This window comes from Muntiacus reevesi, chromosome 18 (assembly GCF_963930625.1).
Source record: "Muntiacus reevesi chromosome 18, mMunRee1.1, whole genome shotgun sequence".
NCBI lineage: Eukaryota > Metazoa > Chordata > Mammalia > Artiodactyla > Cervidae > Muntiacus > Muntiacus reevesi.
This window is the reverse complement of record NC_089266.1, coordinates 20,406,262-20,433,486: the sequence shown is the minus strand read 5'-3', so window position 1 is coordinate 20,433,486 and position 27,225 is coordinate 20,406,262. Positions and strand designations below refer to the sequence as shown.

Here is a 27,225-nt window from a genome sequence, read left to right as displayed (position 1 = left end):
CTGGTACAATGTGTTCAATGGAGAAGGCACAGAAGCACCATGCACTCTCCACGCCATGACCTATCACCTTCTTCCACCTCGTTGCTCCTTAGTTACATACTTTTGTAATAACCCGGGAAGCCTGTAAGTAAATTTTTCCTGAGCTCTACAAGCCCTTCTAGCAAATTATTAAACCTGAGGAGGGAGTCATAGGACCACCCTTCCCCCTCCCCACCCCCCAATGATTTATAGCCAGTGCTCAGAAGTACCAGAGGCTGGGGTTTGCAGAGTTCTAGAGGACCAAGCCCCGAACCTGTGGGACCTGATGCTATGATGCTACTTCCAGATAGACAATGTCAGAATTTAATTGAACTGTAGGACCCTGAGTGGGGGTATCTGCAGAGAGTCAGAGAACTGCTTAGCGCTGAAAATTACTCTCATATTTGTGGCCAGAAGTGTTAAGTGCAGTAATGAATAAAAGAATAGTTTTCTCTTTCCCTCTTTTTTTAAGTTGGTTGCCCTGCATAGCTTGTGGGATTTTAGTTCCCAGACCAGGGATTGAACTGGGCCCTTGGCAGTGGGAGCTTGGAATCCTAACCACTGGACCACCAGGGAAGTCCCCTCCTTTTCACTCTTATTAACTACAGTTAACACCAAGTATTTACTAAGCACCAGGCCCTGTATTAGTCTCATTTAATCCTCCAAACCCAGGATAAGGAAATGGCAACCCACTTCAGTATTTTTGCCTGGAGAATCCCCGTGGACAGAGGAGCCTGGCAGGCTACAGTCCATGGGGTCACAAGAGTTGGACATGACTTAGAGACTAAACCAGCACCACCACCAATCCTCCAAAAACCTCCAGTGGGGGATATTACTCTACTCAGTTGCTCTATAAGGTTGATGGAGGTCTAGGGAAGGTTGGTAACCTCCCCAGGATTGTAGCAGCCACCCCCTCCCCGAACCCTGCTACCCCAAACACAGAAACTAGCATTTGAACCCCTTGGGCCCGATTTCGGAATAGGCCCTGCTAAGCACTGCCCTCTGCTGCCTTCCTCTGGCCACAAATCAAACAGAATTACCCTCAAAGCCCACACATCTTTTGAAACACCTCTTTAGGGAGTTTGGGATGGTCATGTACACACATCTATATCTAAAATGGATAACCAACAAGGACCTACTGTATAGCACATGAACTCTGCTCAATGTTATATGGCGGCCTGGGTGGGAGGGGAGTTTGGGGGAGAATGGATACATGAATATGTATGGCTGAGTTCCTTCAATGTTCACCTGAAACTATCACAATATTGTTAACTGGCTATGAAGGTGGAAGTGTTAGTTGCTGAGTCATGTCCAGCTCTTTGTGACCCCATGGACTGTAGCCTGCCAGGTTCCTCTGTCTATGGAATTCTCCAGGTGAGAATACTGGAGTGGATATCCATTCTCTTTCCCAGGGGAGCTTCCCAAACCAGAGATCGAACCTAGGTCTCTGGCATTGCAGGCAGATTCTTTACCATTTGAGACACCATTGGCTATATCCCAAAACAAAATAAACAGTTAAAAAAGATCACCTGTCCCCACCAATGGCCACACCCTCATAGACGCCATCCGTGGTTCGAGAGATGATATTGTTGAGCTCGTTGGACATGCCGCCCGAACGCGAGACGTAGGCCACGCTGCCTGGGCGGTACAGCTTGGAGGCCAGGATGTTGTCCAGCATCCCGCCGGTGTTCCCGATCTTAAAGCACCCGGGCTTGATGCCACCAACCTGCCAGGGTGGAAACTTCGGTCAGGGAGGAGGGCAGGCTGAGTGACCACAGAGCTCTGCTCTGTGAGTCACAGAGCCCAGGATCGCCCACCCAGCCCACCCTGGCCGGCACCTGCACATGTGGTTTGCTACTGAGGAAGATTCCTCTCCCCCTCAAGGGACATTACCCAGAAAAAAGGAGTCATGTGTATACAACATGGCTTATAACTGCAGATTCAGATGTGCACACTCAGGGTTAGATAATCTCTTTTGCTCCAAAAGGACAACAGCATCCAATAAAGGTGTCTAATGCAAGCGAGTACTCTGCTCAAGGTCACCCTCCACCTCTGAGACAAAAGGTCCCTGGCTTAGCTCAAAAATCTTAGCGTCAACCAAATTTTTAGTGTAACAACTAAGTAAAAACAAACAACAATAAAAAACATTCACAGGGCCATTTTTTGTTACAAGAAGAAACCGTGTCAAGAATAAGGCCCCTAGGTAGATTTCTCTTTGGTTCACAGTTGCAGGAATGAATAATCAGAGACCATGCTATGGTTGTATGAGGATGGACAAACACTTAAAACAAAAAAAGCTTGTTAGTCCCTTGAAACTATAAAGGGGATCTGGTCTGGGGAGACAGCCCTTTAAAAAATTAACTGGAAATGGACAGGCAATTCCCTGGTGGTCCAGGGGTTAGGACACAGTGCTTCCACTGCTGGGGCCTGGTTATGATTGCTTTTTGGGGAAGTAGGTTCTAGCAAGCTACAGGGAGCAGTCAAAACAAACAAGAAAACAAACAAACAATGGACAGACTAACTTTCAGCAGATACTCTCTCAATCTTTTCAAACTAGACGGGAGACAGAGAGTCAACGATGAGCTTTCTGAGAGCCTGGAAGCAGAAGGGACACTCACAGTGGCAGGTCCAATGATGGTCACTCCCTTCTGCTCTGCCTTCTTGATCAGCTTCCTCGTGAGGGCCTCAGGGATGCCTTCGGCTATGATGGCGATGGTCCGGATCTAGAGCACGAGGGACAGTTATCATTTCACCACATGAGACGACTAGGCAGCAACCTTTCCTGAACCCACCTCCCAGACCCCTCCCAAGTATAAACATGACAATATGCACCTCCTTCTTTCCACCAGCATCTGGTCATCCAACCCTCTCCCAAAAGAGAGGCACCTGAAACTGCTCTCCATTGGTTACCATCACAGTGAGTCCGTAACCAAGTAGAAGCAAATGTTCCAGAAAACTTGCTGTAGTCAAAGCTGTTATATTCTCGCCCATACAAAAACTGACATGACTCAGCCCCACCTGTCCACCTGCCTGATTATAAATCAGCTATAGGAATAAGATGCATGACAGAAACAGGTTGTTTCCACACTTGGACCAGAGAGTAGGCTAAGGGAAAAGCCAGAGCAGGTGGGGTTGAGTGAGAAAGATCCCACACAAATCTTTTCTATAAAGGGTAAGACAGTGTTTGAGGGTTTCTTGGTCATATGGTCTCTGGGGATAACTAGTACATTTTGCCTTCAAAGCATAGAAGCTGCCATGGACAATGTGTAAATGAATGAGCTTGTCTGTATTCCAATAAAACTTTATTTACAACAACAGGCAGGGGGCTGGGTTTGGCCCTTGGGCTGTAGTTCACCAACCTGTACTCCAGATTAGAAAAGCTGCTCATTTTTAACAGGTGTGTTTGGTTTTTTTTTGCTTCATCTAGATATCAAAACAAGTTTATGTTCTTTAGCCATAAACAAGTCAGTTCTGTATCAGACAATAATTTTGAACAGAAAAATGACTATCTTAATCTGTAAGAGCTCTTACAAATCAATAACATAAAAAGATAAACACCTCAATAGAAAAAAATAGAAGGGAGGCCACATCACAGAATGCAAATGGCCAACACATATTTTCAAAAGCTCATTTCAGTTAATAATCAAAGATATGCAAATTAAATAGAATGCTTATCATTCTGTCAAGTATATATGTTCTTTAAATCCAAGCATTCAGTGTTGGCCAGGGAGGCCTGGCATGCTGTAGTCCATGGAGTCACAAAGAGTTGGACACAACTTGGCAACTGAACAATATCAACAGTGTCGGCAAGCAGGATGGATCAAAGGCTTTCAAAGCTGCACATTCTGGTGCAGTGGTGCGACTTTTAGATATTCACGTGGGAAGCAATGAAGGCTATATGCTCATCACTAGACTTGAAAAAGCAAAAATGATGTTGCTGGTAAATACTGATGTGGAAAGCGTCACTGACAGAGATGGATTATAAAATAGATATGTTATTCCATTTGTTCAAATCCAGAGAAAGGTATGGATAAGGATGTACACCAAGTCAGCAACCATGTTTCTGGAGATATTTTTCCTCTTCTTACTTACCAGCATTCCTCGCCCCCCCCCCACAACAAATGTGTAACAATCTTACAATAAAAATAATGCTTTTGATCCTGTTTTCAAAACCAGTCTCAGCACAGACAGCACCTGGTGGGTACAGATGATCCTGGACTCTGCCAGCCCAGGTAAGCAGCCACCTACCCTTAGTGACCACCTCGCCTCCTGAAGATCAAGTCTCCCACCACTTTCACCCAAATCGCTGGCCAGTCCTGAGTCCCAAGGCCTTTGTCCCAGGTGAACACCATTCAGGACTCCCCCGGCCTCCTGCCCCCAGGGCGCAGTGAGCTACCTGAGCGTAATTCATGGTCTCCATGGTGCTGTCGTAGGCTGAGCGCAGAGAGGCGAAGTTGATCAACACGTCCACCTCCGGGTGCTTCTTCATGGCATCAGCCATGTTCTTGAAGACGGGGATCAGGATCTCCTTATGACCCCAGTAAAACTTCTGTTTGTGGTCCCCGCTGTGAGAAAGGCAGAGGAGGGCTGAAGACACGGTCAACCTGCCGGGGCTCAGGAGGGGCTTCACCCCGAAGGTAAAAAGGCAGGGTCACAAATTTCAAAGAGTTTAGTTCATGGGAAAGAGATCCCCCAGAAACATCAACCGCCCCCATGTGAGATGGGTAGATGCCTCCCCAGCAAGGGGGCATAAGCCAAGGCCCCCCAGCTGTGTTGCTGTCAGAGGAGATGCGATGAGGACCTCCCACTCGGTGGTTGCATCCAGCCTCCCTGCCCTGAGTGACTCACGTGAAAGGGTAGACCATGGCGGCTACCGAGGGCTCGTCGCGGGAGCAGACGTAGTCAAAGTCCAGCATGCCCTGCACAGCCCGGGTCTGCATGCCCCACACGATGGCCTTGGTGTGGCGGCTGAAGAGGGTGGCGCTCTTTCCTGGTGGGCAGAGACACAGCGAGTGCACCCAGTACACACACCCCCAGGGGCTACCTGCCAGACCCCTCCTTGCCCCAGGTCCAGGGAGAGTGACTCATCAAAACTGCAAAGGAAGGCAAGAGGATGGAACTCGGACAACCTGGGGACGACGCGCCTGGATTTGTTCTGCAAAGAGGTAGCAGAGAGTGAGAAAGGAGCAGAGAAGTCCTGCCTGGCTGGCAAAGAGCTCAACAGTGAATAGACAGCAGAATTCCTACAGGAGAGGTGTGTATATGCAAATAAGGGCTTGATCCAATTTTTTTTTGGCTGCGCTAGGTCTTCGTTGCTGAGTGCAGGCTTTCTCTAGTTTCGGGAGCTACTCTCGGTTGTGGCGCGTGGGCTTCTCATGGCGATGATTTCCCTTGTGGTGCACAGGCTCAGCAGTTGCCATGCGTGGGCTTAGCTGCCTCGTGGCATGTAGAATCTTACTTCTTGGCCCAGGAATCCCCTGCACTGGCAGGCGGACTCTTAACCACTGAACCATCAGGGAAGTTCTGATCAATTATTTTTAAAGTCATCTGAAAAAAAAAAGTTAAGTTCTCCCAATCAGAGTGATTGAAAGACATGTTTTTTTCTAACTTTGGTGTGGGGGCAGGGGAACTGGGGGTGGTGGGAGGGATGGCCATGCAGCTCAGCATGAAAGATCTCAGTTCCTTGTCCAGGTATTGAACCTGTGCTCCCTGCAGTGGAAGCATGGAGTCTTAACCACAAAACCACCAAAGAAGTCCCGTGGACTTTTTATTTTTTAATTGAAGCACAGTTGATTTACAATGTTGTATTAATTTCTGCTGTATAACAAAGTGATACAAATACACACACACACACACACACATACACACAAGTACATATATGTCTCACAGGACACTGAATATAGTTCCCTGTGCTATACAGTTGGACCTTGTTGTTCACTATAAGACTTCAAACAGATCCCCAACAATCCTTACCACCTGTGAACTTGGACATAAGCCAGCTCATGTCAGGATTTGAACCTCTAGATTCTAGGTCAGTGTAGGTGCAACAAAGAGGTTTGTTGTAGGCTTATCTCATCCAGCGTCCACCTGATCTTCCCACAGCCTCCTCCCAGTGGCTTTTTCCTGCTCCTAGAGGGGTCACCAGAGGGCAGGAAAAGGCAGGGGGGATCGTTAGCTGGCAGTCACCTAGAGCAGGCGGGTCACCTGACCCTCCCGCTCTCAGCTGGAGGAAAGTAGCCCTCAGGGGAGGTTTTCAGCTCTCCCCCAAGAAACATAATGCAGAGAGCTCAGGGGCATTCAGTATTAATTAGCCTGCTGTACCATCACTGGCTTGGCTAACCAAATTCAAGGTCTGAGTAAATAAAGAGGGAGTTTCCCTAGTGGTTTGGTGGTTAAGAATCCCCCTCGCAATGCAGGGGACACAGGTTCGATCCCTGGTCAGGGAACTAATCCCACATGCAGAGGAGCAATAAGCCCAAACGCCACACCAGAGCCCATGTGCCACAAAAAAAAGATACCGCCTGTCGCAAGGAAGATCCCAGGTGCCACAACTGGGACCTGATACAGCTAAACAATTTTTTAATTAAATTAAGAGATCACTTTCCCCAGGCATGGAGGATTCACATCCCCGTGCAGGCTCGGCTCTTCCATCATAGCCATAAGCTTCTCATGACAGAAGGCTCCCGATGGTGCCAACACCCAGGATTTACTGTGCCCTGGATCCATCTGGGTTCAGTGAGACATGAGATCACAGAACAAGTGAGGCCACTTCGTCTAGCTCCCTCACTTTCCAATTCCTGCAAACCGAAGCCCAGAGATGCCAAATGACAGAAACTGTAGGTCATCTAGCATCAAAGTCAGGATTATACAAATACTAACGTGAGATGCAGCTCAACTGTGCAAGTGAGGAGGGACATAAGCCAGCATCGCCCCACCCAGCTCCCCATTCCCAGGGACCCCAGGACAAGGTCTGGAATTTGTACCAACCCACACTCACTCCTAGCTTGAAAAGGGCAGAACTGGAGCACTCAGCATACAGAGAAGACAAGCTGAAGGTGGCAATCCTCAGCCTGCTAGAAGCACAGAGGCCCCAGAGAGAACCTGTGCTTTGGGGCTAGGCCCCCACGAGGTTCCTCCACTGGCCCCCCTGTCCGGGCCCAACTGCCCCCACCTCCTGCCCTCCTTTCCCACATAGCTCAGGACTGACACTAAGACCAAACCCATTTCTCCCTCCACCCCCACCCCCACCCCGGCCAAGAGCTCTCTCACTGAGAGTCTATTCAGGGCTCAGCCTCAGGTCTGGTTTTCTACGTAAACAAAGAATGTTGCCAGAGGCTGGGAGGAAGGGCTACTTGACCTCCTCTCGTTACCCCTTTCCTCTTCTTAGCAAGGGGTCACAGGTCATCCTTAAGAGACTACCATTCCCCGGATTTTCCACAGCTGTGAATATCAAAAAGTTAAATGGAAGACCTGACACTTTGCACTGATGCATCTATCCACCTCAGTGAACCTAGTCACACGTGCACGCGAGTGTGAGCACGCACAGATCATGTCCCTGCTAAACAGTGACCTCACACACACACAAAGCCCAGTCCACATGGACTGTGCACCCTTCCGGGTCTCTCTCTTCTCCATCCTGTGTTCCACTCAAACCCCAGAGAAATCTGAATTTGTCCCAGGTGCTGGGAGCTCTGGGATGTAGTTGGCGGTGGTGAGACTGAGATGGGAAAAGAAAATGAAGCCGTCATGGGATGCAGAGAATCAGGTGGTCGACGGCTCCCCTCCTGGCCCGCTGGCTCCGCCACGCCCCCTTCAGTTTCCAGGGCTTCCTCCTGGGCTCCACTCCGCTCTCCGAGGCAGTGGGCCTGGCTCTTGCCCCTCCTGCACTGTCCACTCCCTCCCACGTATGAGCTGGCAACAATCCCCACAGCAAGGAAAGCAGGGGCGTGAAATAAAACAGGGGTGGGAAGGGAGGGGGAGTGAAGACCAGGACTTGGGGGAGGCTACACCGAGGCAGGGACAGAAAAGATACCAGACAACGCTGCAACCCACCAGGGACGGGGAGACAGAAGCACACAGTAAAGACTGTAACCCACTAAAAAGCCACACGTGGAGCTGGGGGCATCCTACCTTGCAGGGGTCTTGGACTTGGGACTGAATCTGTCAAAGAAAATGACCAAGGCGACTGAGTGACCCGTTGATGGCTGGAGGCTTTGGAGGGAGAGGGTGGGAACAGGGAGGGGTTGGTGGACGAGCCTCACCGGGCTGCCACCCTCACCATCTCTCATCTGTTCACGACAGACAGGGGCCCGGCCAACAGAAGAGTGAGCCCCGACCAGCAGAGTGGAGGCAAGAAGGGGCAGAGGGCCAGAGGGCGCAGAGAGAGGAAGGAAAGCACCGAGGCTCAGAGGGTGCGTTGGACACCAAAAGCCCAGGCCTGCCCTCCTAATCCTGTTTTGTCCCCGGGAAGCAGGGGACATCAATGAGATGATGAGGCTGAGAGGATGGACCTGACCGTGTGCTGGGGACAAAGCAGACGTTTTAAGGACTTCCAATTCTGAGAGCCTGGAGCCAGTGCCACTATTTCACAAAACGTCTCAGGCACACTCTGTCCGTCCCAGGAAGAGACCCAGTGGTAACTGACATGGGCTACCTAGTGCTGGTGGTAAGGGCCGGCTGGCAGGGATCAGGTCTCTGATGAATCAGAGGAGGGAGAGATGAGCGGGCACATCAGGCGGGAGGGCAGACAACGTGTGCCCTTGAGGTGCGCTCCCAGGAAGGTGAGACCCAGGATGGTGGGGGCAGGTACAAGAGTCTTCTGCCATCCTGAGTTTTGGGCTCCCGCCATCCGCTCAGGGGGAGGGCCTGAGGGACCTTCCCCCCAACCTAGTACTCCTGTAACTGTCTCCCCCTCAGCCCACCAGCCCAGATCACACACCCCATGGGAGGGGGCAGAGAAGACAACCAAGGAGGGGGGTGACCCTGCTCGCAGAGAAGGCTCCAGCCACCACATCTTCGTGTCCCATTCCCATCCCACATGCCACGCCCGAAGCAAAGCCCAAACTGCTTCCATCCACCTCTGCCGGCCCAGCGGGGTCTCAGAAAGGAACAGAGGGTTCTAAAACCACGCTAGGAGTTACCTTGGGGCATGGCAGGCTTGGCCTTCTTGGCGGGTGCCACCTCATCAGTCCTGGACTCAGAAAAAGATGCCGTCCTGCTGGGGGCCGGAGTCTGGGGGGATAAGGGGGAGAGAGTAAGGGTCATGGAGAATAGCTGGGAAAAAAGCCAGTGGTCCTTAAGGCCCCAGGCAACTCAGGTAACAGGAAGGACGCACAGCTCTGTTCTCCACAAAATGCTTTCAAAAGTACTATGCTAATAACCCTCTGAGATAGGAATCAGTAATGTTCCCAAGCTATAAACAAGCAAACTAAGGTTCTTGGTGATAACTGCTGAGGTCCCTCCCTCCACAGGATTTGAACTCGGGTCTGATTTAAAAATCCCCGATCTTTCCACACCACCACCATGACTAGGGCAGGAAAAAAACCAGCAGAGATACAGAAACTAACCACACACAGCCTTCTCCCTGTACCTCCCCCAAGGTCCCCAAAAGGTGGGGACTGGGCCCCGGATGGGATGGGGTATGAGAGGCGACAAAGATGACTGCAGGCTTTGCAGCAGAGGAAGACTGGCACCTACTGAAGTGCTTCCGCTGGCGTTGAGGAGGAAGTTTGCGGTGTGGGCCGCTGTGGGCGGCTGATTGGGGATGGGCCGATGGCCCAGGGCCATGCCCACAATAGCCGTCATGTGAGTCTCCGTGCCGAAGACATGAATGGGGATCCCAGTGGTCTTCCCTGTGAGGAAGGAAAAGCATCCATCACTTGAGTTTCCTAAGAAGTGCCCGTGGCTGCAGGACTCTGCCAAGGCCCCTTCTGAGCCCTGCCCATGTCTGGCACCTTCTGTGCAAGCCCAATTATCCCAGGACAAGTTGGTGGTCATTTTCTTCACCGCCAAACAAATCTCTGTAAAGACTACCTGCCAGCAAGAGCATGAAACGGATTTATGGACACCCTCCAATGACCACAGCATCGTGAGAGCCTGCCCTCCTCCTTCTCCGCCCCTGTCGCCTGTGGCCATCGCCCCACAGACCCCAGGCCCGGCCTCTGTTCTTGAACACTTGGGCCCCTCTCCTCTCCCCAGGGCTCTGCCCTGCTCCTTCCTCCGCATGGAGCTGTCCCCTGGCTGTCACTCGGCTCAGCTCAAGTGTCACCTTCTGAGAGAGGCCCTCCCTGATCTGACAGCCGCTCCCCTCCACACCGCCCTGCCTGGAGATCCCCGGCAGACAGTATCTTGTTCCAGCCACTATTTACTTGTCTTAATGTCCCCGGAGTTTAAGGCCCCAGGGGTGACTGGGTGACATTCACTGAGCTGTGAGCCCACAGCAGGTCTTCAGTTTTAGGTGAGAACTAGGACTTGATACCACTTCAAGTGATCCAGGTGGGTGTAATGTTTGCCATGGATCCCAGATTTGGGAAAATGGGAAGGTGGAAAGGTCTGGTCTCTCAGTCAGAGGGCCCGCTCACTGAGCAGGAGTGTCTTACAACCACCTCCCCTCTGAGTTGTCACCTGCCCCCCCAACCCCCGCCTTATCTCCCTCCACCCCCACCCCCTCACCCCTACCCCCACCCCACCCTCACACCCACCCCCCACTCCCCACCCCCACCCCTCACAGAACTGCTCTTGGCACCAGGGCTGCGCTTCCCTCAAGACCAAAGCCCGCTGGTTCGATCAGGTCAGCTCAGAGAGACCTAATCTTAGTCCTCGCTGATGAGACGTGGTACCCCAGTTCTTGAAAGCCCTGAGTCTGAGGTCTCTGGAGCCTGCAGGAGGCGCCCAAAATGGAGAAAGAAGAAAGGAAACCCAAATGGACCCATGCCCTCACTTCCCTCAGATCAGCGAGGGGGCAACTCCTTCCTGTTCTACCAGCTATAGGATCCCTACCTCCACCCAGGCCTGGACACTGACCCGTCTCCCTCCCCTCGCCCCTCAGTCTGGGCCACCACTGTCCTGGAGCTGCCACGGCCTCCTGGGTGGGTTCCTTGCTTCAAGCTGGCTGCCCTGGCAGCCTTATCTCCACCTGGCAGCCTAAATAGCCCTCAGCCCTAAGTCAAATGGTGTCACGCCTCTGCTCAAGTCTTCCAGCAGCTGCCAGGGTCACGGCCAAGCGCCCACGGGACCTGTACTAGCCCCACATGGCTTTTCCCTTGGCCTCTCTGCCTCCAACCTCTGCCCCAGACCCCTCAGTTGGCCCCACCTCAGGGCCTCGGGACCTGCCCTTTCATCTGCAGACAGTCACCACCAACTGCTCCCTCTTCTCCTCAGATTTCTGCTCAAACGCCACCTTTCTGGCCAAGCGCTCTCTGACTGCCTCATTTAAAACTGCCCTGTCCCCTCCCAGAGGCCACCCCTTCCCCAACTGGTCCTGCCTCGTGCCTCCTGAGGCTGCAGCCACTGTCCTCGATGACACAAGGGCCTGCTGCCTGTCAGCTGTCGTCTGTGGCCGTGACCCCAGGGCTCAGCACAGGGCCAGGCGTGCTCAATGAACAGCTGAATAAACTGCTTTCCTGCCCATTCTGAATTTAGGTTTCGGTCAGGTGCTGTGTGTCAGAGGGCACAGAAATGCAGAAGCCAGCTGTCACTCCGGGGAGTGAGGTGGGTGGTGGGAGGAGCATGGAGACATTAGAAGACTGACTTGCTTAGGAAATCCCGAGGAGGCAAGACACAAGGGGTGGGAGGAACAGAAAACATTCCCCCATCTTACCGACTTCTCCCATGACCCGCAAGCCCTCCTGATAGTTGGGGCCACCTCTTCGGACAAAGATCGTGACCTCGTGCTCCTTCAGGGGACCCTGGTAATCTCGAATTGCTCTCACGATGCCCTAGAAGGACCAAGGGACAACACTCAAGTGATTAGAAAGAAGGCAGCAAGAAAGTAAGCACTTACAACCATGGGAAACAAAAGTCCCAGGGCTGCTGGGAGTTTCCTGGTGGTCCAGTTGTTAGGACTCAGCGCTTTCACTGCCAGGGCCCCAGGTTCAGTCCCCGGTCAGGGAACTGAGACTCCATTAGCTGCGCTAGGCAACCCAAAACAAAACAAAAAAACCCAGGGCTGCTTCTCATGGACCACAGAAAGGTCCCGGCAGTTAAGAATTCTGTGAATTAAAAAAAAAGAATTCTGTGAATAGACTGTACTATCCCCAAGCAACCCAAAGGCCCAGGACTGGTGACGACTGGTGATGGTGCTCAGGTGAGAACAGGGGGTACCCAGGGGTGACACCCCTCAGTGCACGGGGCACTGGGCCTCCAACATTGCTGTTGTTTAGTCACTGAGTCCAACTCTTTGTGATCCCGGAAGCTGCAGGACACCAAGCTTCCCTGTCCTTCACTATCTCCGGGAATTTGCTCAAACTCATGTCCACTGAGTCAGTGATGCTATTACCATCTCATCCTCTACCGCCCCCTTCTCCTTCTGCCCTCAATCTTTCCCAGCATCAGGGTCTTTTCCAGTGAGTCGGCTCTTTGCATCAGGTGACCAGAGTATTGGTTCTCAGATGCCAGTGGAGCTTTGCTGGTCTCTCACCGCATCTACAGCTGTTGTTTTCTTACTATAATTTTGGGGGAAGCTCTATACCAACATCCTATGCAAGAGCTGTCGGGGTTATCAGGACAAAAGTCTTATTTCACTGTCAAAGTTCTACAAAAGCTTCTCCAGGTTCCTTGGGAATAGCTGTTGCAATGGATGTAACTTTGGAAACGTGGGCACATGCACAGGTGTGGACCAGTTTTGTCTGGGCAGATGGAGGGCGAGTTTATGGAATCTAAGTTCCATCATTTGTTGCATTTCATGGGAAGCTCTACACACAGTGCCTGCTCCAGACATAATTGCCCTTTTCACTGGCGCTGCCTTTATGACAGGCCTGCTTAGAAGTTAAAACAAAGCTGTCGAGATCCACCTGTGTCACCTTTATTTGTTGAATCAGGTCCAATTAGGGACCTGTTTTAGGTAAGACTAACAAGGCCTTGTCCTCTATTCCTTGAGAGCTCAGACTTGCAAGACTAACATTTATTTAAGCATTCTTCTTTTTTTTAAATAACACATACTTCTGATTTTTTTTTTTTTTTTTTTTTGCTTTGCCAGGCCTTAGTTGAGGCACATGGGGTCTTTGAGACTCATTATTGCAGCATGGGGGAATCTAGTTCCCCGACCAGGGACTGATCCCGGGCTCCTTGCTTTGGGAGCACATAGTCGTAAGCCACTGGACTGCCAGGGAGTCTCAATCTATGTATTATTCTCCAAGCTTATATGGAACTACCAGATGGCGGGCGTTCTTCTGAACAGCTGCCCTGAGCACCTGACAGTGTGGGATAGTAAGTGGCCTCCTGAGGCAGCCACCTTGAAGGGGAGGAGTCTGGAGACATGTGAGCTCTCATTCTTCTCACTGGCAGTCACACTCTTTAAACTGGTGCCCACGGCCCTGACCTATGGACAGAGACCCAGGATGACTGGCCTCTGACTGGATAAGAAGAAGGCCTGCACCCCAGGGCATCAAACACTTCCTCATGCCAACCTTTTGGGGAAGGGGCAGATGACTTGGAGACAAAACACCAGGAGGTGCAGAGAACCCAGTCCTACCACGGAACGTTGGAAATGGGGTCAATCAAGCCAGTTCTTTAAGAACTGGTCCTGAAACAGGAAAGGCAGAAATTCACCTTCTCCCCACACTGTAGGTGGGAGAATTACGGCTCAGAGAGGGTCAGCTGCTTGTCCAGAGAGACACACAGTTTCAGAGAGATCCATCTCAGGGTCTTCTGCATCCCTAGGTCAAGACCGCCCCCATCCTGGCCTGGGTAACTCATGGGGATCTGCTTCTGTCCCAAATCTTCTTACAGAAACTTCCCTTCCCTGCTTCCCCCCAACCCACCACGTTCCCCTGCAGCTGGTTACCTTGAATGTGGCAGCCACGTTGGTGAAGTTTGCGATGCTGCCTCCGATGATGAGGATCTTGCCTGGATTTCGAGCAAGAGAGAAGTCAAAAAAGGGTTAGAAAGGTAGACTTCAGCATCGTATCAGAAGTCCAACTGAGGTCCCCCAATTGTTAGGAGATACCAGTGCAGAGGTGGGGAGCAAGCTGGTCTCTCCTGATACAGTTTTATCAGCTCAACCCTACCTTACCTATGCCTCCGAGCAGGTAGTTAATCCAAACCTACAGAATCTCTCCATCATTCCTAGCTGGCATCGAGAAACCCAGCATGGTTTCTGGACATTCCTGGTGGGACTCTCTGTCTGGCTCATGGGAAGGGGAAATGGTATCTGTAGTCCCAAAACACAGCACAGGTGGTACGGGGAAGTTGGAAACCACACAGCCTGAATAATAAAGGTGTAAGCAGGCCACGAAGAACTCAATTTATAGCAGTCAGCAAAAGCATGCCGCTGCCACTACCTCCGCTGCAGCCTCCCTTGCACCTGCTCACAGGACTTCATGTATCCACCCCTTCCTCACCAGCCTGGAGCCCCCGGAATGACAGGTGCTGTCACTGCCTGCCACAAAGTCAGGGCAACCTCGGTCCGGAAGTTAAATGATGAGCCCCAGGTTGCAAAGGACCAGGACAACCTCGTGCCTCCCACCCCAGGACACTAGGCTGGGCCAAGGAAGAGCTGGTGTGTCTCACCATCTGGGTGCTTCTCGCGGGTCATAAGGGAGAGGATCGTCTTGGCATAGTCATAGGTCTGCTGCTCACTGGGGGCGCCTGAGTACTCCCCGTAGTTTGCCAGCTCGTTGACACCCCCCAGGTCGCAGATGGTGTCACTGTCAGGGAGATAGGGAAGTCAGTGCTGGCAAAACGCAGTAGCCTGGTGCCTGGCGGGGGGGGGGGGGGGCGGCCACACAGACACCCCTGAAGCCTTGAGACCAGGCCACCTCTGGAAGCAAACTCTCAGCCCTCAGACCCTCAAGCCCCTCACCAGTCATACTTGAAGGTTAACTATGCTGTGTCAGACCCTCCTAGGGGAGCACCCTGCCAGCCCTACATGAACATTTCTATGAAGTATGAAAATATAACTATTGCTGTTGTTTAGGCACTAAGTTATGTCCGACTCTTTGCGACCTCATGGACTGTAGCCTGCCAGGCTCCTCTGTCCATAGGATTTTCCAGCCAAGAATACTGGAGTGGGTATCTGTTCCCTTCTCCAGGGGATTGTTCCTGACCCAGGGATCAAACCCGAGTCTCCTGCATTGCAGGCAGATTCTTTGCCGCTGAGCCACCAGGGAAGCCTGTGACTACTGATACAGGTGCTAAAACATCTGGAAGGAGACACTGCGGCGCACACTGGGGCGCGGGCTGGGGACACGACCTGGTTCACTTCCCTGATCTGTGGCACCCTCGTATGGAGCACCTTACTACTAATGGCAAGAATTAAAACTAAAAATTTAATTTTGAAGCAAAGAAAACGGTTTTGGAGACATTATGGATAGGCCTTTCTGGGATGCCCCGAGGGTTCCTGCTCTGCAACCAGAGAGGGGGATCAAGCTCTGTGGTGAGGGGTTTGACTCAGACCACACGTGGGAAGCCTGTGGGGGACCCGACCGTCAGCCCCTCAGCAGCCCCTTCGGTCACCTGTACACGACAGAGGCACCCCCTCCGGCCACCATGGTCCAGATTCTCCCCTTGGGATTCAGCAAAGTCAGCTTCAAGCTTGCCCCACTTTTGGCGTCCAGATCTGCGATGTAGGCTTCCTGGGGACCGGAGAGCAACAGGTGGGCCCTGGGGGCACCCCCTTCACCAGACTGCAAGACCCCAGGACCCCTCCCTTTCCCCTGGAGCAGTAGGAAAAGGGCCTTCATTGTCCTCACAGGGTCAGGGAGAAGGGTTTGTGTGGGGCCTCATGGGCCTGGGACAAAATGGGATGCTGTCTATAAGCACCAAAACCACCGCCTGGAAACAAACTTCCCAACTCCTTTCTCTCTGATTTCAAGTCCCACTAAGTCACTTGCTTCTACCCTGGCCCCACTCCCAGCATCTCCCTGCCTAACTTATTATGTGCCACCCTCCCCCAGCCGGCCAGGCCCCATCCGTCCCCCCAGCCCAGGCTCTTCCCCTGGCCTAGGTTCTGTCACACATGCCTGATCCTGCTGTGAGGATCTCTCCGAGGATGGGGTGGGAAGCAGCAATTAAAATTCTCAGCAAGTGGCCAAGACAACTATCTTCCTGACAGGATCAGGGGGAGCCACTCGGAATTACTGAGAAAGCAACAAATCAAGTTATGAGCCCAGGGAGGTTGATTGGGAGAGGAGTCTAAAAGGATTTCTGGCCAGGATTCAGAGGCTTGGCTCTCTCCTACCCCCACCTCCTTTGGGGTTTTAAGAAAATTAAATGGCTCGACCTTCCTTTCCTGCCAAATATATAGCCCACAAGGGGGTGGGGGGAATGCTCATCTGAGATTAGTCACCCCGCCCGGGCCCCCCTCACTCTGTCTCCTCCCCACAGCAGCCTTACCTCTGGGTAAGCCTCCCGCCCAAAGGGGGGCGGGAACTCTATGTCACCCCACTTCACTTTGCAGATGTAGTCGGCAGTGGCATCCACCTTGGCGGCCAAGTCAAGGACATAGACGCCATCTTTGGTCACAACTTTAAGAAAAGAAGAGGCGATCGGACATGGGTCCTAGCAGAGGTGACCGTCCACCTCTAACCCCCTCCTGGCTTTCCCACACACCACTCCCATGGGGGCCCACCCAGGCCTCACGACTCTCCAGCTCAACAAGAAACCAGATTGGTTCTTATGGAGACACAGCTTTTCGCTCATTCAAGGAAAAACAAATTCTACAAGACCACTCCCAATCCCTGATCTGTAGGTACTAGGGCAGAAACCTCTGCTTTAATTGCCATGGCAATTTTTAAGCATTAGCCATGCACCCATCCACAACTCTGCTATTTAAAAACAAAAAAAGGGTTTCAAGCACAATGTCTAAGGCCCCTGGGTGGGCACCCCAGGGTCCCTTAGGGTCCAGCGAGAAGCGGGAAGAGGGGGAGCTGTGGGTGCACCAGGCCCCCCACCAGCAGGATGCATTTACCACCGCCTCGCTGGAGTCCACTTCCCTTTACCCAGGGCCACTGCGCTAATTTAGTTAGCACAGAGCCATCTGGTCCATGAGAGGGGCTACATCCCCCAGATGGAATCTGAATCAGGAGTCTGACCTCAGAAGCTCTGGCCAGAGCCAGCCCACACCACCTGCCTCTTGCACAACCCGAGAGCCTTCGCCAAGGTCTTTCCAGCTGTGGGGGTCAATGATTGACTAACTCCTGGAGTGGGTGGAGGGAAGGGGGGCCTCTGAGACACCAAGAGGAAGGGAGGGTCTGACTGGTCAGGTAGACGCAGGGGCAGCCCAGCTCACGGGAGAACAGCCTGATCCACTGGCATGAAAAGCCACCGAGCAGAATCAGACCATAACCAGGACTTCCCCATCATAGAAGAAACTGGAGTTGGTGAAACAGAAGGATGATCACAGCCTCCTGAGAGCCTGGGGAATCCCTCTGCTCCCACACACTCTGCTCCTGTCTGCTCTGCCCTCTGCAAGCGGTTGTGTGGGCCCACCCCAGCAGAGATAGTTACCAAGGGGGTTGATCTCGAGGTAGGTGAAGTACAGATCCTCATAGAAATTGAAGAGGCCGGAGATAAAGCTGGCCAGAATTCTAGAGGGGTAGGCAGAGAGGGACCATCAGTCCACGAGGGAGCGGGCTCAGCAGCCATCTCTCACTGCTATTGACAGCTCCACTCCCCAGCACCCACTCTGCTGACCCCTCCTTCTCCTCTCCAAACCCTGCTCCCCAGATGTCACTCTTCAGCCACTGAGGCGGAAAGAGGCTGTCAGGCACGGAGCAGGAGGGGGGCCCACGCCAGACAGATGGGGGCAAGGAGGTGAGGAATGCTGACAGACATTTCAGTCTGAGCCAACCTCGCCACTGCCCCTGCCTCCCTCCTGGGGACCGGGAGGGACTGTGACTGCTGGCTGCTCCCCATCTTCCAGCCAAAGGCTGGGGTTGGGTAGCCGGTGTCCAGACAGGGAAGACCACTCCGCTTGCCCCCTGTACCCAGAGCTGTCAGCCTTCCCCGTTCCTATACCACCACCACCCTGCCGTCCCTCTCACTCAACTCTTTCTTGTCTTCGGGGGCGTGGACAAGCAGGTGTTTCTTGATGTCCTCGGGATTCAGCTTCTCATCCACGCCGACGAGCAGTTTCTGGGCTTTGGCATCCACGTCGCCCACGTCCACCCCACCCTCGTGGTGGAACAGGACATAATCCCCTTCCCGGGTAGCATAGATGCAGACGTAGAACTCCTCATCCTTACGAGGGAAGAGGGCACCATATGGGCGAGGGGCCCAGCCCCAGCAGTATCATTTCTAAAACCCCACAGACACCTCCCACCGGGTGAGATCTCAAGGACAAAGAGGCCACTGCCTTGCTGGCTGACAGTCCAGACTGGGCCAACGTGACTTGTTCTGGGGCAAAGGTCCTCCCTTCAAGTCCTTCTCACTCCAGCACTGGGAAGTCCCCTCTGTTACCAGCGCTGGTTTCTTTCTGCTGCAAACTAAGCCCTTCCCCTCATTTCTGAACTCCCCACTGTGCAGCACCCTCAGACCCTAAAAATGCAGCTTCAGAGACTTTAGTTGCTCTGACTTTTCTCCAGCAGTTTGATTTCTCCTTTCATCAATTTAGGATCAACAGGCACAATGCTCCCAGAGGGCGAAGACCCAGCTGGGAGCCACCTCACACATACCTGAGTGTGGGGGACAAAGGGCTCGATCAGGAAGTTCTTGAGGAAGCCTGTGGCCTTGCCAACCTATGGAGATTGAAGGAGATACAGCTCAGGCAGATGGCACACCTTACTCGCGGGGCAAGAGGAGGGATGACCCTCTGCTCCTTCCACCTCACCCGTCCATCAGAGGCGGGGCCCCAGCACTGCCACAACACCTGCCAGAAAGAGATCTTTCCAGAAACTAGGGCAATGGGGTCACAGACCCTTACACTAAAGAAGTCTTCATGAGACCCCCTCTTCCACCCACTGCCCTTGTGCCAGCCACACTTTGACACTTCTAAAATGTCTCGCACCTTCTGTTCTGCCTCCTCTGGAGGGTGACAAATAAGCTGGAATGTGGTCCTGCCCCCCCAAAAGCATCGATCCAGAGCCTCTCCCCCTCTGCTGTCCCATAGATCACGTGCTGGACAAATCAAGGTTATCGATCCCAGAGCTCAGGCAGGGAGACCCAGCCTCAGGAGCAAGGAATGGCTGGGGAAGGGAGAGAGAATGGAGCTTAACAGGGAAAACTTTTCCTCACAGACTTTCCCTGCTGACGACAACAGGCCTGCAGAGCTAATCAGTTTGAGTGGGTCCCTGGTGGCAGCCGAGGTGAGACAGTCCTCACCCTCCCTCCCCCCGTGTCCCGAAGCCCCCGCCTGCCCATGCGTGCGTCATTGCTGAGTCAGGGACCAGTGATCCATCAGAGGTAATGAGCCGCTCCTGCCCAGGCCAACACTGCTGCCAGCTCAGATGTCCCCAACGTCTCCCCCCACCCCCTGACAAAGCCAGCTAAGAAGGAAGCATGAGGACCTCCCTGGGGACACTGCTCAGCCCCCCCAACCCTGCTGACCTCTCCCCAAAGGCCTGGGGGCGTGAAGGTCAAGATCCCTCCATCCCCAAGCCCATGTATAACTTCAGGGATCCCCCTTTACCCAGGAGAGACAGAAATGGGAAATTAACAAGAGCTGATTTGAGGAAGCCCAGGTAAAAAGGAAGATGGCTCCATCACCACCTTCATCCTACTCTGGGGAGATCAAGTTAGAGAACAGCTCAACCCTGATCCACAGTCACCCCAGATGGGACAAAGCCAGGTGTGGACAGCACATCCTCCCTGGCTTAAGCCAAGCCTTGGTCCACTCCCTCCGTTCAGTTCTCCAGCTCCCTTGGGGAGAAGAAAAAGAAATGTAGTTTTATTTCTGGGCATCACTTAGCCTTCCTAAGCCATATTTTCCTTCAACTCTCTTACCTACAGAGTTGAAATTAATCAACAAGCTGGGAGAAGGCAAGAACTAAATTGATTCTTCAGTATTAATTGTCTCCTCCTCGGTTCTTGGCCCAAGAATGTTTCTGCCTAAACGATTCTGCATCTCCCTTCAAGTTTTTTGTTTTTTTTTTTAAATGGTTCCCTCTTATGTATGCAGGTCATGGTGAGCTACCCTACCCTTTCTGGTAATTGAAAAGAAAGGAGCTCCCAGAGTAGGTCTCAGAGTCCCATTTCCATGACTGTTGTTAAAGGAACAGACTATTTTGTCCTGGCTCGGGTTCCTTAGGCTTAGCTGCCCTGCAGCATTTGGGATCTTACTTCCCTGACCAGGGATCGAACCTTCATCCCCTGCACTGGAAGGCAGATTCTTAACCACTGGACCACCACAGAAGTCCCTGTATTACTTCTACTGGTACAGCACATCTCACCATTCCCTGTAAGGGGGGCTCAGAATGAGCATCCAACTGGCCCTACCACATAAGTCAGCTCTGCAGGACTCCTGCCCTCCTCAGCTTGCAATCGGACCAGTCGTGGGGGTGATCCATAGGGCTGCAGATCTGGAAGCAACCATGTTTGCTTCTATTACTACAGCACATCCACCCCAACCCTACACCCAGACTCACTGTAGCCTCCTGTCCCAGGCGTGGCTTCAGCCAGGACTTAACTCCATCCAGAGTGAGGTTGACCCCAACTAGGCCCAGCTTTCCACGCCGTTTGATCAGCTGGTCTGGCTTGACCACCAAGCTCTGGAACAAGAGAGTTGGTTGGTTTGTTTTGTGTTTTGGCTGAGCCATGTGGCTTGTGGGATCTAGTTCTCCGATCAGGAACTGAACCCAGGCCCTTGGCATTGAGAGCCTGGAGTCCAAACCCCTGGACCACCAGGGAATTTCCAAGAGGGGTTTGTATTTAGAGCAAAGAAGGAGAGGGGAGAGTTAAGAGGTAATAGTCTAGGGCCCCAAACCACAGGATAGCCTGGGTGGCTTCCAATTCACCCCACTCCCAAAGTAAATTCCACCCATCTTCAAGGTCAGCTCCCAGAAGCTTCTTCACCTATCCCAGCCAACATCTTTGACAACCGGGAATCTAGAGCTGTCCTGGCTCAGGATAGAGTCTGGCACAGAGCAGGTGCTCATAGAATACCTACTGAATGAGTAAAGAATTCCCTACCTTCCCTATGTGATATCTTAGCTTCATTCAACAGCTCGGAATATGGACTGGCACCCATGTTCCAAAAAGAATAGAAAGAGAGAGCCCTGGGGTGACAAAACACCGTAGAAGACATCTGGTCAACCCTATCCCTGTGCTTGAACCTCATCTACAAGATCTACAAGCAGCCCCTAGCCAGTGCTCACACACCTCCAGTACCAGGAAGTTCACCAACTCCCTTTGTGGTTTGGGGTTTGGGCTGCCTCATAGCGGAAGGAAAATTGCATCCCTGAACACCCTCCCACTCACCCCCCTCACTGGTCCTAGTCCTCTGGGACCTGCCAGAGATATCTAAATGGATCTACAGACAGGATTCTATCAGTCATTCTACACAAAGTACAGCATCACACTTCCTCATGGCCCTGACATTTTCCTGATGGAGCAGGTGCTTTTTACTGAGCATTTACCAAAGGCCAGGCAGCAGACCAGAGACTTTCCAGGCATTATTACTAGTCCTTAAATTCACAGGGTGAGTGGTATGCCCATTTGACAGATGGGGAATCTAAAACTTAAGAGAGGTGAAATGGCCTGCCCCAGGCCACATGGTTGAGAACCAGAGAGCCGCCAGCCGGACTCCAGTTTGCCCAGTTCCAGTCCAGGCTCTGTACACAGTGCCCAGGGAACTCAGCATGAGGCACACAGGGCTGAACACGAAACACGCTCAGCACCCTGCACCCTGCGTGCCCAGGCAGGCCATCTGCCATCACATGTTCTGAGGGGACATCTGGGCCTGGAGAAGGGGCCTGGTGGGGGGCGGGGGGGAGGGCTCACCTGGCTGAGCAGCCACGGGTGGTCCTGCAACAGGTGGGCCCAGTCTGTGTCAGCAGTGACCCGGGCATACTTGAAGCGGTTCTGGATGGCCGAGGTGGTGCAGATGTACTTGTAGAGGAGTTCTTTGCCTGTCTGCTCGGAAATCGCCTTGGCCGACATGGCTACAGAAGGCCTTGTGCTACCTGTTGGGGAGAGAGGGGCTGATCAGAGGGGGCGGGGAGCTGGAGGCGCTATCTTCTCCAGCAGGACAGATCCCGACCCAGCTGCCCCCTGACCATAAAACCTGATCTCAGCGCTTCTCCAGAGGGAGAAGAGGGCTGCCCCAGAAGGAAGGATGGAAGGGAGATCTCAAACAGCACAGAGAGTGTGGACTGGGAAATGATGGGTGAGGACAGAGGGTGGAGAAAAACAGAGGTGGCATTTACCTCCCCGGGGTAAATGGGGAGGCCTCTACTCTCTAGGCAAACTAGCTCACCCAAGAGCACATTCACGCACATTCACCCTGGGGCAAAGAAAGCTGGATGGCAAGACCATGAATAGCAGGGATGTGACCTAAATCTGAGTGCCTGTCCCACCCAAGATGGGCACACAGACCCTGAAATGCACCCTCCAGTTCTATGACCTTCGGGGAACACAGTTAAATAGTGTAAGACTAGCCCTACTCCTCTTCCATGTCTGGTCTCCAACGCACTCAGACTCAATCATTTCACACACTCACACACATCACCAGCCCAAAGGCTGGGTAAGCAAGTCTATTTAGCTTCACACAGGACCAAGGCCCCCAGGAGTGAAGAGGAAGAGTTATGTCAAAGCCCATTTCTCCCAGGACACCAGACTCCCACCCAAGTTCAGAGCTGACACAGGGTGGGGGAACTGTGACCTTCAGTGCATCCCACCCACCCCGCTGAGTCATCCAGCTACTCATTTAGAGCAAAACAGAGTCCTCTCTGGGAACCACCCATACTTCTAACTGAGCCAGAACTGGCGGAAGAGAGGCAAAAGCCACCCTGGGTCACATGTAGGCGAGCCCTGGGAGATGCATGGAGATTGAGAGTCCTCTGTCTTAATTTTATTTTTGTCCACACCACGTGGCACGCAGGACTTTAGTTCCCCAACCAGAGATCAAACCCATGCCCTCCGCAGTGGAAGCACAGATTCTTAACCACTGGACTGCCAGGGAAGTTCCCACAGCCCTATTTCTTAGATAAGGAATAAAAAGCTCAGAAGGGTTAAGACAACTTGCCCAAGAAGCCTAATTAATATCCAAGGGTCCCAAGGCTTGAACTCAAACCCTCTCACTCCTGGTCCCCAGAAAATCCCACAGTCAGCCCGAGAGAAAAGACCACTTGTCCAGGAGCCAGGCCATTTCCCCGTTCACCTCACAGAAGGGTCTATGATGACAACCTCACCTTCCCTCCCTGTCACTTTGTCCTGACACACCCCTTCTCCCCTGAGGTAGTGCCTGGAGCAATTTGGGAAGAGAAAGGATGGGGAGACAGGAAGGGAAAGGAAACTAAGTCATTAATGCCAAAAGCTTGTCCAGATCAGGAAAAGTCACTCCTGGCTCTCCAACAAAGATCCAGAATTGAGGTTGTTGAATTTACTGGGAGAGAAAAGCCAAGAGTAAATAAAGAAGGGTGGAGCTGAAGGGCTGGCTGCTTTACATACTCAGGAAGGTTGGTCTCTCTCCATTCCCAGCTCAGGGAAGGCTAGAGTTTCTGGGGCCACTCTGAACCTCCTTTCCAATTCTCCAGGCTGAGCTTCAGGTTCTAATCCTGGCTTGGCTGGCTGGCTGAGCCTCCCAGCTATCCTCCAGTAAGGCACAAAGAATACATTCAGTCTGGTGTCTGGCCCAAAGGCGGGTCGCTGGGAAGGGGCTCAAAGGAAATGTTCCCTTTTCTTGCCTTCCCCTGGGATGACTTCCGGCTCCTTCTCAATATGTTTCCAAAGGAGACACCTCAACCAGTCCCACTGCCCCATACCCCTCCATCCCCCACCCACTCCAGCTCCATTTCCCAACCTTCTTGACTCAGACCAGAAAAACTGGTCCTGAAATCAGACAAGTACCTGTGCCCCTACCCGCTCCCAAACAGAGTCCAACCCAGGGCAGATCAAGCAGATAAAGGAGAGGGCAGCTGCTGACCACCCTTAGTGGTTAGGACACATCAGTCACAAGCTGATCACAAATTCCTAGAAAAAGGAAGCCCCCCTCCACCTCCCCAACCCCAGCTAAGCCTCTCCAGCAGAGAGACACTCCCAGAACAACGACCGTCCCCCTATACAAAGACCCAACTTGGAAAGAACCTGGATGAGAAAAGGGACCTTTGGCAGCTGAAAAAAAAAAAAAAAAATCACAATTTCCTTGAGCCTTAGTTCAGATCTCACATCCAAGAACTCATCTCTGTCTGGTGCTCAGGAGAGGGATGGGAGACCAGACAACAGGGGAATAGCACAGGATGGAAAAGCTTTGCCAGCTCACCAGAACAGACTGGCCACCAGAGCACTTTAGCATAGATGGGGCAGGCCCCTCAAGGCCAAGACAGAGAATTTATAGGCTAGAGTAAAAAACAGGGAAAGAATCTGGCCTCTGCATATTTACCAAGATAGGGTAAGAAGGCTCACAAAGCCAGGGAGTGGACTGGGTGGAGATAAATCACAAGTTTAATCATTCAGGGGAGTCCCTTGAGGGTAGTGGATCTTAACCTATTTAAGGTCTCAGACTCTTTCAAGCACCAGAAGAAAAACCCAGAAAAATGTACCACATACCCGATTTTGCTTATCCCTTCAAGACCAGGACCTGTGACCATGATCTGACAGCCAAGAACACTGGTTCAAGTGACAAAAGGACTTAAAGCGTAAACCAGTCTGGGCTGGGAAGACAACACACACACCTCCCACTGCGGAGTCTTGGGCTGCCTCCCCAGTAACTGAATAACTGAATGTGCTGTCAGACTGGTCAGAGATGGTTTCAGGGCAGAGCTAAGATCCTAGGGGTCCACTTTGGGGTCCCAGGAACTGTTACCTAGGTAAATTTGGGGAAAATCATGCCAGGGGACCTGAACACACACGTTCTCTCAATCAAAAGGAGGGCCCTTCTGAACTGAATGGGGTCTTTTCTGCAGACAGAATAAGTGACCCAGAATTGAGTTCATCCACAGCTGCCATGGAGCGCAGAAGTAGCCCACAGGGAAGGCTGAAAGAAAGGAGTCTGTTCCCCAGGACTGTACCCCTGGGACACAGCCAGAGGAGAGGAACCATTGGGGATGCTATGTAGGGTCTCTGTGAGAAGGACAAAGAGCACTTATTTTAAGGTTAGTATCCACAGGAGTGGTTTTTTTTTTTTTTTGGAAAGGCCAGGCAATCCCTTGGAGTAAAGAGAGGGACAGAATTCTGAGGGTCCCCTACTGCAGCAAACATAGTGGAGAATGGGGGTGGAGACACCTACCACCCAGCTGAACTCAAAAAATGTTCCCATTACCATCTTCCAAGCTATTTAAGAAGCTCTTTAAATATTAAAAAAAGAAAAAGAAGCAGCAGCTCTTTAAGAGGTGAAAACACCCCTCTGGGCAGCTGGGTCTACCAGCTGTCCTTCACCCAACATTTTAGAATTTCAGAAATCTAATGATCTGAGCTGGCTGAAACACAGTGCAAAGTTAAAGGGTGGAGAGAGGAGTGGGCTGGTTGACCAACTGTGCTATGCACTGCTTCCCCCCGCAAAATCCTCTTCCCAGGCAGACTCCGGAGGACCACCTAATGGCAGAACTCCTTGGTATCCGCCAAGGTTGGGGAGGGCTGCAGGCGCTGGGACTGGCCCTCTGCCAAGCCCGACAGGAGGGTGGCGGCAGCATCCTCCATCCCCTGGAGGACCTTGTCTCGGCCAAGCTCGGCATCACAGCCAAGGGTGGGGAGAGAGACGGGCACCCCGGCCATCTGTCCCTTAGCGGCTGGGCCTGACGGCACCCCCAGAGCGAGGAGGGTCCTCCCTGCGCCGCCCATCCAAGGATAGGTCCTCGTGGCTAGGCCTGGGGCGGCCCTGCCAAGTGTAGTCCTCGGCGGCTGCGCGCCCTGCTCGCTCCCTCCACTTTGGAGCGGGGCTCAGTCGACTCTCCACAGAACTAAAAGGAAGGGCCTGAACCGACTGGTGAGGAGTAGGAGTGGGGAGACTAGCCACCGCTCTACCTCCTTTGCCCGGGATCCGATGGCGGGGGTGGGGGGACCCAGATGGGGGCAAGAGGTGGCCACAGGAAGCCCGATGAGGCTCGGCGACTAGTCCTGGGGAGGGGATGAGGGGAGCCAGTTAGGGGCGATGTAATACGGCGGAGGGAAGGCAGGCAACAACGGCGGCCAGCCTTGTGCAAACTCCGGGAACTAGAATGTGGAGGAGTTGGGGCGGGGGAGGGGAGGGCGACACGAGGCCACCGGCCGGGATCCCAGCGAAGGCTAACCTAAAACTAAGACCCCCAAAACTCCAAGCAGGTGCAGGGAGCGCTCGTGAGCCCCAAGCCGGCTTCGAGGGAGGCGGTTCCGGGTTGGGGGAGGGAAGCAGGAAGCTCCTTGACCAAGTGGGGTCCATCTCGCGAAAACAGCCGTCCGCCACTCACCTCTCCGAGAAAGTCTATGCGCGGCGTTCAGTCTACAGGCCCCAAGTCACCGCCCACTGCTAGGAGCGCTCCAGCCTCCCGCAGCCGCCGGGGACCTGGCTTTTGTCCTGGCGCTGGCGGGCTTCTCCCCGCCCCCATGGGCTCACAGCGCGAGCCGCCGGGCCATTGGCCACACGCATTCCCTCGCCTGAGCGCCAGAGCTCCTCCCAATTCGCTGCCTGATATAGCCCCGCCCCCGAGGCCAGGCCCCAGGGTTTGCTGGGACTTGTAGTCCCGCTGGTGCGTCTGTCCCGGACGGGTGGCGGACACCGCCTCTCCGGAGCCTGCCGAGCCAGGGAGGGGGCGGGGGCGGGGCCTCCGGTGGGGAGATGGGCCGGGCTACGCTGGGAGGGGAACATACGAGGCTGGGGGCCATGGGCTGATCGCTTAGGAGGTGGGCCTAGAGCCGCTGCGATGGGGTGTTGGGGAGGGGGGGCTGGGGTGTTGGCCGAACGGGCTGTATCGCCGCCTTGGG

General features: G+C 53.1%; 1 protein-coding gene across 3 annotated transcripts in view; it reads right to left on the bottom strand.

The window, feature by feature from the left end:
* The window catches only part of ACLY (ATP citrate lyase), a 42,688-nt gene extending 15,839 nt beyond the window's left edge, over positions 1-26,849 (bottom strand). The window contains exons 1-18 of one of the 3 annotated variants that reach the window (XM_065910947.1): positions 26,712-26,849; positions 22,111-22,292; positions 20,757-20,879; positions 18,849-18,911; positions 18,224-18,414; positions 17,683-17,762; positions 16,570-16,700; positions 15,691-15,809; positions 14,746-14,882; positions 14,021-14,082; positions 11,837-11,954; positions 9,715-9,869; positions 9,159-9,249; positions 8,149-8,229; positions 4,867-5,008; positions 4,415-4,583; positions 2,637-2,741; positions 1,548-1,744 (exon numbers count right to left, since the gene is read on the bottom strand). In XM_065910947.1, the coding sequence (XP_065767019.1) occupies positions 1,548-1,744; positions 2,637-2,741; positions 4,415-4,583; positions 4,867-5,008; positions 8,149-8,229; positions 9,159-9,249; positions 9,715-9,869; positions 11,837-11,954; positions 14,021-14,082; positions 14,746-14,882; positions 15,691-15,809; positions 16,570-16,700; positions 17,683-17,762; positions 18,224-18,414; positions 18,849-18,911; positions 20,757-20,879; positions 22,111-22,269 (2,123 nt within the window). In that variant the 5' untranslated portion in view covers positions 22,270-22,292; positions 26,712-26,849. The remainder of the gene's footprint in view (positions 1-1,547; positions 1,745-2,636; positions 2,742-4,414; positions 4,584-4,866; positions 5,009-8,148; positions 8,230-9,158; positions 9,250-9,714; positions 9,870-11,836; positions 11,955-14,020; positions 14,083-14,745; positions 14,883-15,690; positions 15,810-16,569; positions 16,701-17,682; positions 17,763-18,223; positions 18,415-18,848; positions 18,912-20,756; positions 20,880-22,110; positions 22,293-26,711) is intronic. The other 2 variants (XM_065910948.1, XM_065910949.1) reach the window with 2 other exon arrangements.
* Positions 26,850-27,225: the final 376 nt, after the last annotated feature.